Source organism: Bombina bombina, chromosome 1 (genome assembly GCF_027579735.1).
Source record: "Bombina bombina isolate aBomBom1 chromosome 1, aBomBom1.pri, whole genome shotgun sequence".
In the NCBI taxonomy this organism is placed as follows: Eukaryota; Metazoa; Chordata; class Amphibia; order Anura; family Bombinatoridae; genus Bombina; species Bombina bombina.
In genome coordinates, this window is record NC_069499.1 from 483,965,562 (window position 1) to 483,979,693 (window position 14,132).

The 14,132-nt window shown below is 36.8% G+C and overlaps 1 protein-coding gene across 3 annotated transcripts in view; it reads left to right on the forward strand.

Moving 5' to 3' along the window:
- PPP1R1C (protein phosphatase 1 regulatory inhibitor subunit 1C) overlaps positions 1-6,251 on the forward strand; it is a 107,853-nt gene extending 101,602 nt beyond the window's left edge. For all 3 annotated transcript variants that reach the window (XM_053698528.1, XM_053698526.1, XM_053698527.1), the window contains one exon: positions 3,854-6,251. In XM_053698528.1, coding sequence (XP_053554503.1) covers positions 3,854-3,868 — 15 coding nt within the window. In that variant the 3' untranslated portion in view covers positions 3,869-6,251. The remainder of the gene's footprint in view (positions 1-3,853) is intronic.
- Positions 6,252-14,132: the final 7,881 nt, after the last annotated feature.

Consider the following 14,132-nt stretch of genomic DNA (forward strand, 5'->3'; position numbering starts at 1 on the left):
CTCGACCCCCTGCAATCTGGCTTCCATCCCCAACACTCAACTTAGACTGCCCTCACCAAGGTCACTAACTATCTCCTTTCTGCCAAAAACAATGGCCACTACTCTATAGTCATCTTACTTGATCTCTCTGCTGCCTTTGACACTGTTGACCATCCCCTCCTCTTAAAGACTCTCAACTCTCTTGGGCTCTGTGACACTGCCCTCTACTGGATTCACTCTTATCGCTCTAACAAATCCTTCTCTGTCTCTTCTGCTAGTGACTCCTCCTCACCATTGCCTCTGTCTGTTGGGTTACCTCAAGGCTCTGTTCTGGGTCCTCTACTTTTCCCTATTTACACTTCTTTACTGGGTAAACTTATAAAAAGCTATGACTTTAACTATCATCTCTATGCTGATGATACCCAGATCTACCTATCCAGTCCTGCACTCTCTCCTTCTGTCAATTCTCAAATCAGCGAATGCTTATCTGGCATTTCCTCCTGGATGGCCTCTCAACACCTAAAAATAAACATGTCCAAGACTAAACTACTTCTAATCCTCCCCTCTAATTCTACTCCAGTTTCTAATTTTTCTATCATTGTTGGCGGCACCACTATCTCCCCATCACCCCAAGTCCACTGCCTTGGAGTCACACTTGACTCAAATCTGTCCTTTATTCCCCACATCCAATTGCTCTCTTCATCCTGCTGCAACTACCTACGCAATATCATCAAAATGTGTCAGTTTCTGAGTGCTAAAACTACTAAACAGCTAATCCACTCCAAGGTTATTTTCAGACTTGACTACTGTAATAAGCTACTAACTGGCCTCTCTCCCACCTCTTCCCCCTTCAATCCATCATAAATGCTTCTGCCAGGCTAATCCATCTCTTCCGAGGCTCTGTATCTGCTGCACCTCTCTGTGAGTCCCTTCACTGACTCCCCATTCACAGCAGAATAAAATTCAAGATTCTCACTCTGACCTATAAAGCCCTCACCAATGCTGCCCCACCCTACCTGTCCTCCCTCATCAACAAATATACCCTAGCCAGCCCCCTAAGATCCAACAATGACCTGCTCCTTGCCTCCTCTACCATCACCTCCTCCCATGCTAGACTACAGGACTTCTCTCATGCGGGACCAGCCCTCTGGAACACACTTCCTCGAGCTGTCAGACTTTCCCCTAACCTGTCCTCCTTTAAACGCTCCCTAAAGACCTTTTTGTTCAGGGAAGCTTATCACCCAACTCATTAACAAATGAATTTCACTTAACCAACAGTTGCCCTAATCTAACTCCTTACTGACATCATTCTCACCTTTGTTTCCAATCCTCCCACCCATCTAGATTGTAAATTCCATGGGAATAGGGCCATCAATTCCCCCTGTATTTGTCTGTAAAATGTCATATTGTACTGTCTCACCGTTGTACTTATATCTTTGTACCCATGGACAGTGTTGCGGAATCTGTTGGCGCTTTATAAATAAATAATAATAATACTAATACTAATAATAATAATAATAAGCTGTACACCCCATCCAGACGGCATCTTCTATCTTCATCTATCCAGCGCGGAGTGGGTCCATCTTCAAGACATCCGGCGCGGAGCATCCTCTTCTTAAGAAATCCGCTGAAAAATGAAGTTTCCCTTTAAGTGACATCATCCAAGATAACGTCCCTTACATTCCAATTGGCTGATAGAATTCTATCAACCAATAGGAATTAAAGGGGAAAAAATACTATTGGCTGTTGCAATCAGCCAATAGGATTGAGCTCTCATTCTATTGGCTGATTGGATGACGTCACTTAAAGGGAAACTTCATTTTCCAGTGGATTTTGTAAGAAGAGGATGCTCCGCGCCGGATGTCTTGAAGATGGACCCGCTTCGCGCCAGATGGATAAAGATAGAAGATGCCGTCTGGATAAAGACTTCTGCCCGCTTGGATGAAGACTTCTGCCGCCTGGATGACGATTTAAAGGTTTTATTTTTAGATTAGGGTTTTGGGCAATGTAAAAAGCTAAATGCCCTTTCAAGGCAATGCCCATCCAAATGCCGTTTTCAGGGCAATGTTTAGCTTAGGTTTATTTAGATAGGTTTTTATTTGGGGGTTTGGTTGTGTGGGTGGTGGGTTTTACTTTTGGGGGGTTGTTTGTATTTTTACAGGTAAAAGAGCAGATTTCTTTGGAGATATGCCCCACAAAAGGCCCTTTTAAGGGCCATTGGCAGTTTAGTGTAGGCTAGGTTTTTTATTTTTATTTTGGGTGGGCTTTTTATTTTGATAGGGCTATTAGATTAGGTGTAATTCCTTTTTATTTTTGATAATTTTGTTTTTTATTTTGTGTAATTTAGTGTTTATTTTTTTTGTAATTTAGATAATTGTATTTAATTAATTTAATTTATTTTATTTTATTGTAATGTTAGGTTTTATTGTAAGGCAGGTTAGGTTTTATTTTACAGGTAAATTTGTATTTATTTTAACTAAGTAGTTAGTAAATAGTTAATAACTATTTACTAACTAGTCTACCTAGTTAAAATAAATACAAATTTACTTGTAAAATAAAAATAAATCCTAAAATAGCTACAATGTAACTATTAGTTATTTTGTAGCTAGCTTAGGTTTTTTTTTACAGGTAAGTTTGTATTTAGCTTTAAATAGGAATTATTTAGGTAATTATTGTTTAATTTAGATGTATTTCAATTATATTTAAGTTAGGGGTGTTAGGGTTAGGTTTAGGAGTTAACTTTAGTATAGTGGCGGCGACATTGGGTGCGGCAAATTAGGGGTTAATAACTGTAATGTAGGTGGCGGCGATGTTAGGGGCAGCAGATTAGGGGTTAATGACTCTAATGTAGGTGGCGGTGATGTTAGGGGCAGCAGATTAGGGGTGTTTAGACATGGTTTTTATGTTAGGGTGTTAGGTTTAAACATAACTTTTTCTTTCACCATAGACATCAATGGGCTGCGTTACGGAGCTTTTCATTCTGCGATCGCAGGTGTTAGGCTTTTTTCTTGCCAGCTCTCCCAAAGCAGCGATTGTATTTTGGTGCGGTATGGAGCTCAACGCAACCATATCGCCCGCACAAGCCTGCTTTTTTAAAACCTGTAATAGCAGCGCTATAGGGAGGTGAAATAACGTCGCTTTTGTGGTGCTCGTTAATTTCCATATAGCGCTCAAAACTCGTAATCTAGCTGAGTGTTAAATGATTTTAGAACATTTATTTTGAAATATATTTCTTAATTTCTGGTGTATGCTATAACCTTAATGGCTCTTCAAATTCCACTTTATTTATGGTCAGTTCATTGTCAGCCGAATCTAACATTTGATCTATGTTTAAGATATATGAAACCCTAATTTTATTTTCATTATTCAAACAGAGCATACAAATTAAAAAAAAAAATCAAATTTACTTAAATGATACATTTTTGCTTCATTATCATGCTATTCTTTGTTGAAGACATACCCGGGTAGGTAGCGCGCATATGTCTAGAGTACTACATGACAAGATATAGCACTGTCATCTAGTGATCTTGCAAAACTGCTTGCCATATAGTGATGCAGGCATGTGCACTCTCCTGAGTTTATATTCCTGTTTTTTGTGTACCTTTTAAGATGTCTCTAGAAGTCCTTCAATGTGTTACATGCCTACAATTCAGACCTGCCACATGTTTTATTTATCTCATGCATTGTCTGTCTGCCTGCCTAATCACACAGATGCTAGTGTTTTAACTTGTAAGATAGTTCTTATGAAAGGTAAATCCTAATTCACTTTTAAAGAAAAAAAAAAGAATAAAATAATTGATTTTATTTTGAAGCGAGACAGTAAGTCTGTTTAAAAAAAATAAATGGAAGTCTTATTGGATCTGTCTGTTCACAGGGGTTAAACAGATGAAAAACCAGAATGAATCTTCCTTACCTGAAGAAGGGGAGAATGAAGCTGAAGAAGAGGAATGCGACCACTGAATATCAACTCTTATTTGTTTTCTCTCTGTAATTATACAAACTGACATTTTGTTTTGCAGGATAAACATGGTGTTCTATGGCTTAAGAAGTGGGTGCATTTCTAAACAACTTGTGCTTAGGAATAAATTCCTCTGTAACTGCATCATAGCCAAATCCAGTATTAAATGAATTTCATTCAGCACCATCATTCCTAATTTGTGCTATTTCAGCTAATTTGCTAGAGGTTTCTAATGAGGGTTAAAAGAACTGTACATGCTACTAATTTCTAATAGTTACACAGAACAGCTTTTTATTCCAATGTTACAAAACAGTTAAAAAAAACAGCTTGTTATTCCAATGTTAACTCTACAGCACTGGTTCTCAAACCTATCGTTAGGCCTTCCCAACAGGCCAGGCTTTCTGGATTACCTTGGGTGCGAGCAGGTAAAATAACCATGGTTACTAATCAGCTGATTATTTCACCTGTGCTCTAGTTCAGATATCCTCAGGAGAGGTTGAAAACCAGTGCTCTACAGTGAATGTAACCAGTCCCATGATAACATACAGCTTAGTCTCAATATAAAACCGCTTCATAAAGTGCAATTACGTCTTTTGTTACCATCTGTTGTCCTACTTCAGAAATTTTTTATCTGTAAGTGTATTTGTGTGCTATTAAACGGATGACGGTTTGACGTTTTCTATGCAATTTATATATATATATATATGTCTTCACATTCCTTCTGGGCAATTAAAGTCACAGTTTATAAAATTGTTTTGTTTATTTGAATTGTTATCAAGGTTATAAACTTGGTTAACAAAAAGGCATTCAGAATGTATAGTAACCATCCATTTGGCAATATTTCTTTTTAAGGACTGACATTGTGATAGAAATGTTAAGGTAAATTGCACTGGTTGTGCTTAAAGATATACCTAAGCCATAAAGTTACTATTATACTTTAGAAAATGTATTAGAATATTTTTCTCAGTAAAAACTCTTTGGTCCTCTTGTTAACAAATCTTATAACTTTAGACAAAGATGAAGTACAAGCACAGACTGTATGGTCAACTTTTCAGTTTCATACAGAAAGGTAATTGCTTTCACTACATTTAAAAGGCACTTAAAATGCACATAAAATACACACAAAAAGCACATAAAATGCACATAAAATACACATAAAATACACATAAAGGTGTCTATTTATCAAAGCGTCCACTGAAAATACAATTGAATTCCACCTCGTATTTGTCGCGAGATTGATCCGCCGTAGTTATCAAAGCGTCAAGATCGGCAAATTTCGAAATTTGTGACTTAAAATACAATCCCGCGATCTCAATCCGACGCAGATCGATACATGCCTCATTACAGATGTTTCTAATTCACATTCGACTCTATTTGACACTTTTCCCAATTTATCAAACATTTAACGCAGCGTAACTAGTTTTCAATCAGCCACCCTTGAGGTCGCAGATGCCATAAAATTTAATGGGAGTCTGAAAACACAGAAAGCTTATGTTCGATGCTGCAAGAGATTGAAGTATATTACAATTAGAAACTCTACTAAAATTGTATACCCTTTCTAAATCAAACAATAGTATTGCTCCACATTTGGAGCACTAGTAGATATAGGGATAAAATTGAAAAATACATTACTACTTATGGATTATGCTGCAAATTTGTCTCTCATTACAAAGCAAGGGGACAATATTATTTCTACAATTTTGTTGAAAAGTTTTGCCCCAAACTTGTTGCACTAATAGATATAGAGATAAAAATGAAATACACAACATAATATAGTTAACTTCCTTTTTATTTTTTGTTAAAAATCTATGTGCACCATGTTTAAGTCATGTAATACAAGTCCCATTCTCCACACCAATTTTGACTCAACACTTTTTGCACCAATTATGATGCAAACTCCTAAACAACCCACACACTAGTGAATTTTTCAACCACTTTTGATTGGAATATGCATAATCACATGATTTATGACATCAGCCACTCTGATACAAATATACATTTTAAACTATCAACAATGATTCAAAATGCTTGATACTTGTGTCATTGATTACTCATCAGAACTTGTAAGTGCCATTTGTTACATTGTGTATTATACTTTGAAAGTATGTAATGTATATGTGAATATAGAATTAAAGATAAACATTGATGCTGACATTAGGACACACAGTGTAATATTTAAGACAAGGATTTTAAAATTCGAATTGATGTTTGATTCAATATAATCTTAAGATGATAGTTCAAATGGATAGCCCACCTAACATTAAACTGTCATGATTCAGATCCAGCAGAAATTAAAATCACCTCTTTACTGTTATACTATTTTCAGTGTATTTCTTCCTTCTCTTGAATTTTTCAGTAAGAAATGTCATCTGATATGCCAACCCATTTAATAACACCTGTGTAGGGGTGGTTTTTAAAAATAGATTGCAATCAGGAGGGGTTACACACGTACAGAGAGAAAACTGGCCCAGCTCTCTCTCTCTCTCTCTCTCTCTCTCTCTCTCTCTCTCTCTCTCTCTATATATATATATATATATATATATATATATATATATATATATATATATATATATATATATATACACAAGTATGTGAAAAGATATATGTACAAATTCTAGCATTAATAATCATTTATAAAATAAAAAAATATGAGATAAAAGCATACCATGACTTCTAGAAATACAAATACACATTGATTTATGTGAAAGTATCATATAACAGATTTTTTTGTATAACAAATAAATATAAAAATAATTTTCTATGAGATATTGTTTGTTGAAGTATAAATTTAGCTATTTCTTGGACATTAACAGTTGAAAAATAAAATATTAGCTTTAGAGAAATGTGCTTGTTAACAGTTGAAAAATAAAAGATTAGCTTTATAGAAATGTGCTTGTTTATGGACAGTAATGAAATGGTATAAATAATGTTGGGAAAAACCAAAATAACCGCGACATCGATGACTGTTACTTAAAAACAGTCTGATGCAGGGAAATATATAATTTCTGCACATTTTTGGCGCAAAACATTTTCATAAATATCCAGTGTAGTTCATGCCCATTTTTTGGGGCAGAAAACTTGCATGCTCTGTTTGATAAATTTACCCCTATGTAAGAGAAGAATGAATATGAAATTATTTTGTTCTACATTAGGAAGTATGTGAAGAGATTGGCTCATGTCACTGTTGTCATAAACAGGGATATCTAATCCGATTGTGAGGACTTACATGGTGCTGCTGATAAATTATTGAATTAGAGATATTTGCAGCATGGCTTTCCCAGAATGGTTTCAGAAAGGGGCTTCCTGGCAACCTTCTTCTATGAGACAAAAATGAAACAGCATATCTGTGAATAGAAGAGACTTTCATAGTTTTACAGTTGGTTGTGGTTGGTTTACCTTTTCCTGATGGCCAGGGAATGAATAACATGCATGATCCCATGGACTCTAATTATCCTTTGAAGGGAAATGTTTGTTTTTCTTTCATGTAATTGTCAAGAGTCCATGAGCTAGTGACATATGGGATAGACAATCCTACCAGGAGGGGCAAAGTTTCCCAAACCTGAAAATGCCTATAAATACACCTCTCATCACACCCACAATTCAGTTTAGTTTTACAAACTTTGCCTCCTATGGAGGTGGGGAAGTAAGTTTGTGCTTGATTTTTATGATTTCTTCTGTGATAAGCGCTTCTAAGCATTCTGAAGCCAAATTCCTCTCAGAGTACAGTGTTTGTCAGAGGGATGTGAAGTGAGTATCGCCTATTTGATTTTATGGTTTCCCTCGCGGGAAATCTTTTCAAGGGTTCTCTGTTATCGGTCGTAGGGATTCATCTCCTACCTGCCTTTTCAGATCGACAATATACTCTTATATACCATTACCTCTGCTGATAGCTTTCAGTACTGGTTTGGCTATCTGCTATATGTGGATGGGTGTCTTTTGGTAAGTATGTATCATTATTTAAGACACTCTCAGCTATGGTTTGGTGCTTTATGTATAAAGTTTTAAATATATGTATTTTACCTATATTTGCCATGAGTCAGGTCTATGTGCATTTCCCTTTGCAGTCTGGCAGTTTCGTTTTGGGAATCATGTTCTATGAAGATTTTCTTACCTGGGGTATAGTCTTTTTTTTCAATTTGACTTCTTTTTTCTTTGAAAAACTTGTAGGCAAATTAAGCTCGCGAGGGGTGCAAAATGTTATTTATTGTGTCATTCTTGGCGCAAGAATTTTTTTTGCGCGAATGTGCATCTGTAAATGACGCAAGTTCGTCATTTCTTGCGTCTTAGTTGAAGCTTGGTTGTTTGGTGCAAAATTGTGTTTGCTATTACGCGAGTTGCGCCATTTCTGGATGTTTGTTGGCACCAAAAAATTTCTCAACTTCCTTTTGCGTCGTGTGTCATACTTTGTTGTGCCAAAACATTTTTATTTTACCTCACTTCCTATATGCGCCTTCCTTAAGCTCAGAGGTCCATGCTATTTGCTTATTTTGACAATTTTAGCATTTGCATTTTTTCCTGTTCCTGAAACTGCTATATGTGGAAATAAGATATTTCTGTTTAAATGTTATTTTTTCTTTTTACATTTTGCAAGATGTCTCAATCTGATCCTGTCTCAGAAGCTGCTGTAGGAACCATGCTGCCTGAACACAGTTCTACCAAAGCTAAGTGTATCTGTTGTAAGCTAGTGGAGATTATATCTCCAGCTGTAGTGTGTAACAGTTGTCATGATAAGCTTTTGCATGCAGAAAAAGGTTTCTATTAGTGCTAGTACAGTATCTGTTGTTCTTTCAACATCTAAAGTACATGATATCCCTGTTGATATGAAAAATTATATTGCTGATGCCATACATAAGGCTATGGCTGCTATACCGCCTTCAAATAAACGTAAAAGGTCTTTTAAAACTTTTCATAATACTGATGAAATTTAAAATTACCGGCAACATACTAATATATCCACCTCTGATGAGGATCTCTCTGATTCGGAAGATCCTACTTCAGACATTGACACTGATAATTCATCTTATCTTTTTAAGATTGAGTATATTCGTTCTTTGTTAAAAGACGTGTTGATAACTTTGGGTATTGAGGAGTCTGGTCCTCTTGATAATAAATCCAGTAAACGTTTAAATTCTTTCTATAAACCTCCTGTGACTACTCCTGAGGTTATTCCTGTTCCTGATGCTATTTCTGATGTGATTGCTAAGGAATGGTCTAAGCCTGGTACTTCTTTTGTTCCTTCTTCAAGGTTTAAAAGGTTGTATCCTTTTCCAGTGGCTAAATTAGAGTTTTGGGAAAAAGTCCCTAAGGTTGATGGAGCTATTTCTACTCTTGCTAAACATACTTCTATTCCTATGGAAGATAGTACTTCTTTTAAGGATCCTTTAGATAGGAAGATTGAATCTTATCTAAGGAAAGCTTATTTGCATTCTGTCTATATTCTCAGACCTGCCATTTCTATGGCTGATGTGTGTGGCTGCATCAACTTTTTGGTTGGATAGCTTAGCACAACGGGAAAAAGACTATGATTTGCATAGCATTGTTTGTTTGCTTCAACATGATAATAATTTTATCTGTGATGCTATTTTTGATATCATCAAGCTTAATGTTATATCTATGTCTTTGGCTATTTTAGCTAGAAGATCTTTCTGGCTCAAATCATGAATTGCGGAGATGGTATCTAAATTTAGGTTACTATCTCTCTACTATCTCTCTACTATCATTTCAGGGTAATACTTTGTTTGGTTCCCATTTGAATTCTATTATTTCCACTATTACTAGGGGGAAGGGAGTTTTTTTGCCTCAAGATAAAAAATCTAAGGGCAAATCTAAAACTTCTAATCAGTTCCTTTCATCAGAATAGAGAACAGAAAACCACTCCTTCCCCTAAAGACTCTGGCTCCAATTGGAAGCCATCCTCGAGTTGGAATAAATCCAAGCCTTATAAGAAACCAAAGCCAGCCCCCAAGACTGCATGAAGGTGCGGCCCTCAATCCAGTTCTGCTGGTGGGGGGCAGATTGAAATTATTTCAAGACGTTTGGGCAGGTTCCATTCAGAATCATTGGAATCAGAATATTGTCTCTCAAGGGTATCGAATAGGTTTCAGAATAAGATCTCATGTGAGAAGATTTTTTCTCTCTTACATTCCATCAAATCCTGTGAAAGCTCAGGCTTTTCTGAAGTGGGTTTCAGATCTAGAGCTTTCAGGAGTAATTGTACCAGTTCCAATTTTGGAACAGGGTCTGGATTTTTATTCAAATCTATTCATTGTCCCGAAGAAGGAAAATTCTTTCAGACCAGTTCTGGATCTGAAGTTTTTGAATCAATTTGTAAGGGTCCCAACTTTCAAGCTGGTGACTATAAGGACTATTCTGCCTTTTGTTCAGCAAGGTCATTAAATGTCCTCAATAGACTTACAGGATGCGTATCTTCACATTCCGATTCATCCAGACCACTATCGGTTTCTGAAATTCTCTTTTCTAGACAAGAATTACCAATTTGTTGCTCTTCCATTTGGCCTAGCAACAGCTCCAAGAATCTTTTCGAAGGTTCTCGGTGCCCTTATATCTGTAATAAAAAAACAGGGTATTGCGGTGTTTCCTTATTTGGACGATATCTTGGTACTGGCTCAATCTTTTAATTTAGCAGAATCTCGCACAAATCAACTTGTGTTGTTTCTTCAAAGACATGGTTGTTGGAGGATCAATTTACCAAAGAGTTCCTTGATTCCTCAGACAAGAGTCACCTTTTTAGGTTTCCAGATAGATTCAGTGTCCATGACTCTGTCTTTAACAGACGATGAAATTGGTTTCTGCCTGTCGAAACCTTCAGTCTCGATCATTCCCCTCAGTGGCTATGTGCATGGAAGTTTTAGGTCTCATGACTGCAGCAGCAGATGCCATCCCCTTTGCTCATTTTCCTATGAGACCTCTGCAGCTTTGCATGCTGAATCATTGGTGCAGGTATTATACTCAGATATCACAGTTGATATACTTAAATCCCAACATTCAACTCTCTCTGTCCTGGTGGTTGTACCTTCATCGGATTCTTCAAGGGGCCTCTTTTGTTTGTCCTTCCTGGACTGTGATTTCAACAGATGCAAGTCTCACAGGTTGGGGAACTGTCTGGGGGTCTCTGACAGCACAAGGGGTTTGGAATCCTCAAGAGGCGAGGTTACCAATCAATATTTTAGAACTCTGTGCTATTTTCAGGGCTCTTCAGGCTTGGCCTCTATTAAAGAGAGAATCATTCATTCATTTTCAGACAGACAATATCACAACTGTGGGATATGTCAATCATCAAGGGGGGGACTCGCAGTCATTTAGCGATGAAAGAAGTATCTCAGATACTTTCTTGGGCGGAATCCAACTCCTGTCTAATTTATGCGATACATATCCCAGGTGTAGACAATTGGGAAGCGGATTATCTCAGTTGTCAGTCTTTACATCCAGGGGAGTAGTCTCTCCATCCAGATGTATTTCTTTCATGTAATTGGCAAGAGTCCATGAGCTAGTGACGTATGGGACATACAATCCTACCAGGATGGGCAAAGTTTCCCAAACCTCAAAATGCCTATAAATACACCCCTCACCCACAATTCAGTTTTACAAACTTTGCCTTCTATGGAGGTGGTGAAGTAAGTTTGTGCTAAGATTTCTACGTTGACATGCGCTTCTCAGCATTTTGAAGCCCGATTCCACTCAGAGTACAGCGAATGTCAGAGGGATGTGAAGGCAGTTTTTCCTCACGGTTTTCAATGGTTTTCCTCACAGGAGATCTATTTCATAGGTTCTCTGTTATCGGTCGTAGAGATTCATCTCCTACCTCCCTTTTCAGATCGACGATATACTCTCATATTCCATTACCTCTACTGATAACTGTTTCAGTACTGGTTTGGCTATCTGCTATATGTGGATGGGTGTCTTTCAGTAAGTATGTTTTTATTACTTAAGATACCTCAGCTATGGTTTGGCACTTTATGCATTAATATAAAGTTCTAAATATATGTATTGTACTTTTGGGGAAAATAAACATATTAAGAAATATTTTTCTTACCTGGGGTTTTAAATTGACTACATTTTTCTTTGCAGATTGCGGGCAGGATTTGGCCTGCGGGTGCGCCAAATGCTAGACTTTATTGCGTCATTCTTGGCGCAATCATTTTTTGGGCGCAAGTTCGTCATTTCCGGCGTCATACTTGACGCCGAGTTCCTTACAAAAGGTTGCGTCATTAGTGACGCGAGTGTCCGGATGTTGTTGGCGCCAAAAAAATTTCAGTTACGTTGTGCGTCATACTTGGCGCCAAAATTTTTCATTATTTTTTCACCTCATTGCTATTTGCCTCTTGCCTTTTTCTATGTCAGAGGGCTATGCTATTTGCATTTTTTCCCATTCCTGAAACTGTCATATAAGGAAAATGATAATTTTGCTTTATATGTTGTTTTTTCTTTTACATTTTGCAAGATGTCTCAATCTGATCCTGTCTCAGAAGTATCTGTTGGAACTTTGCTGCCTAATATCGGTTCTACTAAAGCTAAGTGCATTTGTTGTACACTTGTGGAGATTATATCTCCGAATGTCATTTGTATTAGTTGTCATGATAAACTTTTACATGCAGATAATGTGTCCATCAGTAATAGTACATTGCCGGTTGCAGTTCCTTCAACTTCTAATGTACATGATATACCTATGAATTTGAAAGAATTTGTTACTAATTCTATTCAGAAGGCTTTGTCTGCATTTCCGCTAAACGTACCACTATTCCTATGGAAGATAGTACTTCTTTTAAAGATCTTTTAAATAGGAAACTTGAATCTTATCTAAGGAAAGCCTATTTATATTCAGGTCATCTTCTCAGGCCTAGATAAGATAAAACAGAATGGAGGGGCGCCTCATGTGTGGTATAATCTATTAATTAACAATGAGTAACAGAACTATTGCCAAATGGGTACTCACAAATTTGGAGAGCACACTTATGTGCTGGTAGGGGCGGGCTGCAGAATTAGAAAGGTGTGACAGCTCACCCACTTGAAGGCGCTCTTGGCGTAAGATGGTTCACCATTAATATTCACCATTAAAAATAGGATAGATTGTGGCACAGATTATGTTATTTACGTATTGACCTGCAGATGTGGCCTTCAGTATTTGGGCCGCACCTGCAGGAAGATACGCACGAGATGGAGTGAGCACTTAAGAAATATCAAAAAACAATCACTCAAACATAATATTTCAAGACACAGCACCATCCAACATTATGGACATCAACACACCTTTTCTATCACTCCACTCAAATACATCCCCCACAAAATAGGTTATAATAGGTACACCCGTCTACGCCAGAGGGAAACATATTGGATTTACAAATTCCAGTCTCTGTTTCCCTCCGGCTTAAATGAAGTTATTGATTTGGCAGCCTTTTAGTCTAGTTCACCCCTCCATACATTTTAGTTACCCTTTTAGTCATACTATTTATTATTCTCCATATAGTCTATTACTTTTGTTCCCCGGTCCTGGCACCCATTATTATGATATCCCTGTGATAGATTTTCTATACAATTATCCTTTTAATAGAATTTTTTTTCCTACCAAGATCTTCCAGATTATCACTATAAATTCATCACTATAAGTTTTTCACGAGTATTACCATGAGATTAGACTACTATCCATTATTATATTAAGATATTCACAGATTAATCTTCTCTTCCAGTCAATTTTATTAATTTGTTAACTAAGTTATCTTTCTTTCACTCCAGTATTTCCCCCTATTTTCTCCATTATTTCAGCATGATCACATTCCATACACATTCAGTACACCTCACATTTCACTTTATAGGTTTAGTCTATCATCCTTTATCCTATATTGCATAACGCAACTTATGTTTTCTTGGAATCAATTATATCCCCCTGGACATATACCAGTTATTAGGAATATACTCACTTGTAAACTTAATAAGAATTTAGAAATGTCATTTGGTCAAGTTAGGCAATGTATTGTATTATATAAAGATTTTGGTAGGCGATTAGCCAGAGAATGAAACAAATGCCGACGAATAAAAACACAAGACACAAAGTTCATTATATAGCCGTTTGAGAAACGACAATAATATTGTAACACACACTTAGTAAAAAAGGAAAATTACTTACTCCCGATCCATACTAAAGGATATTAGACCAAAAAGTAATTTTAATCCTCCTCCC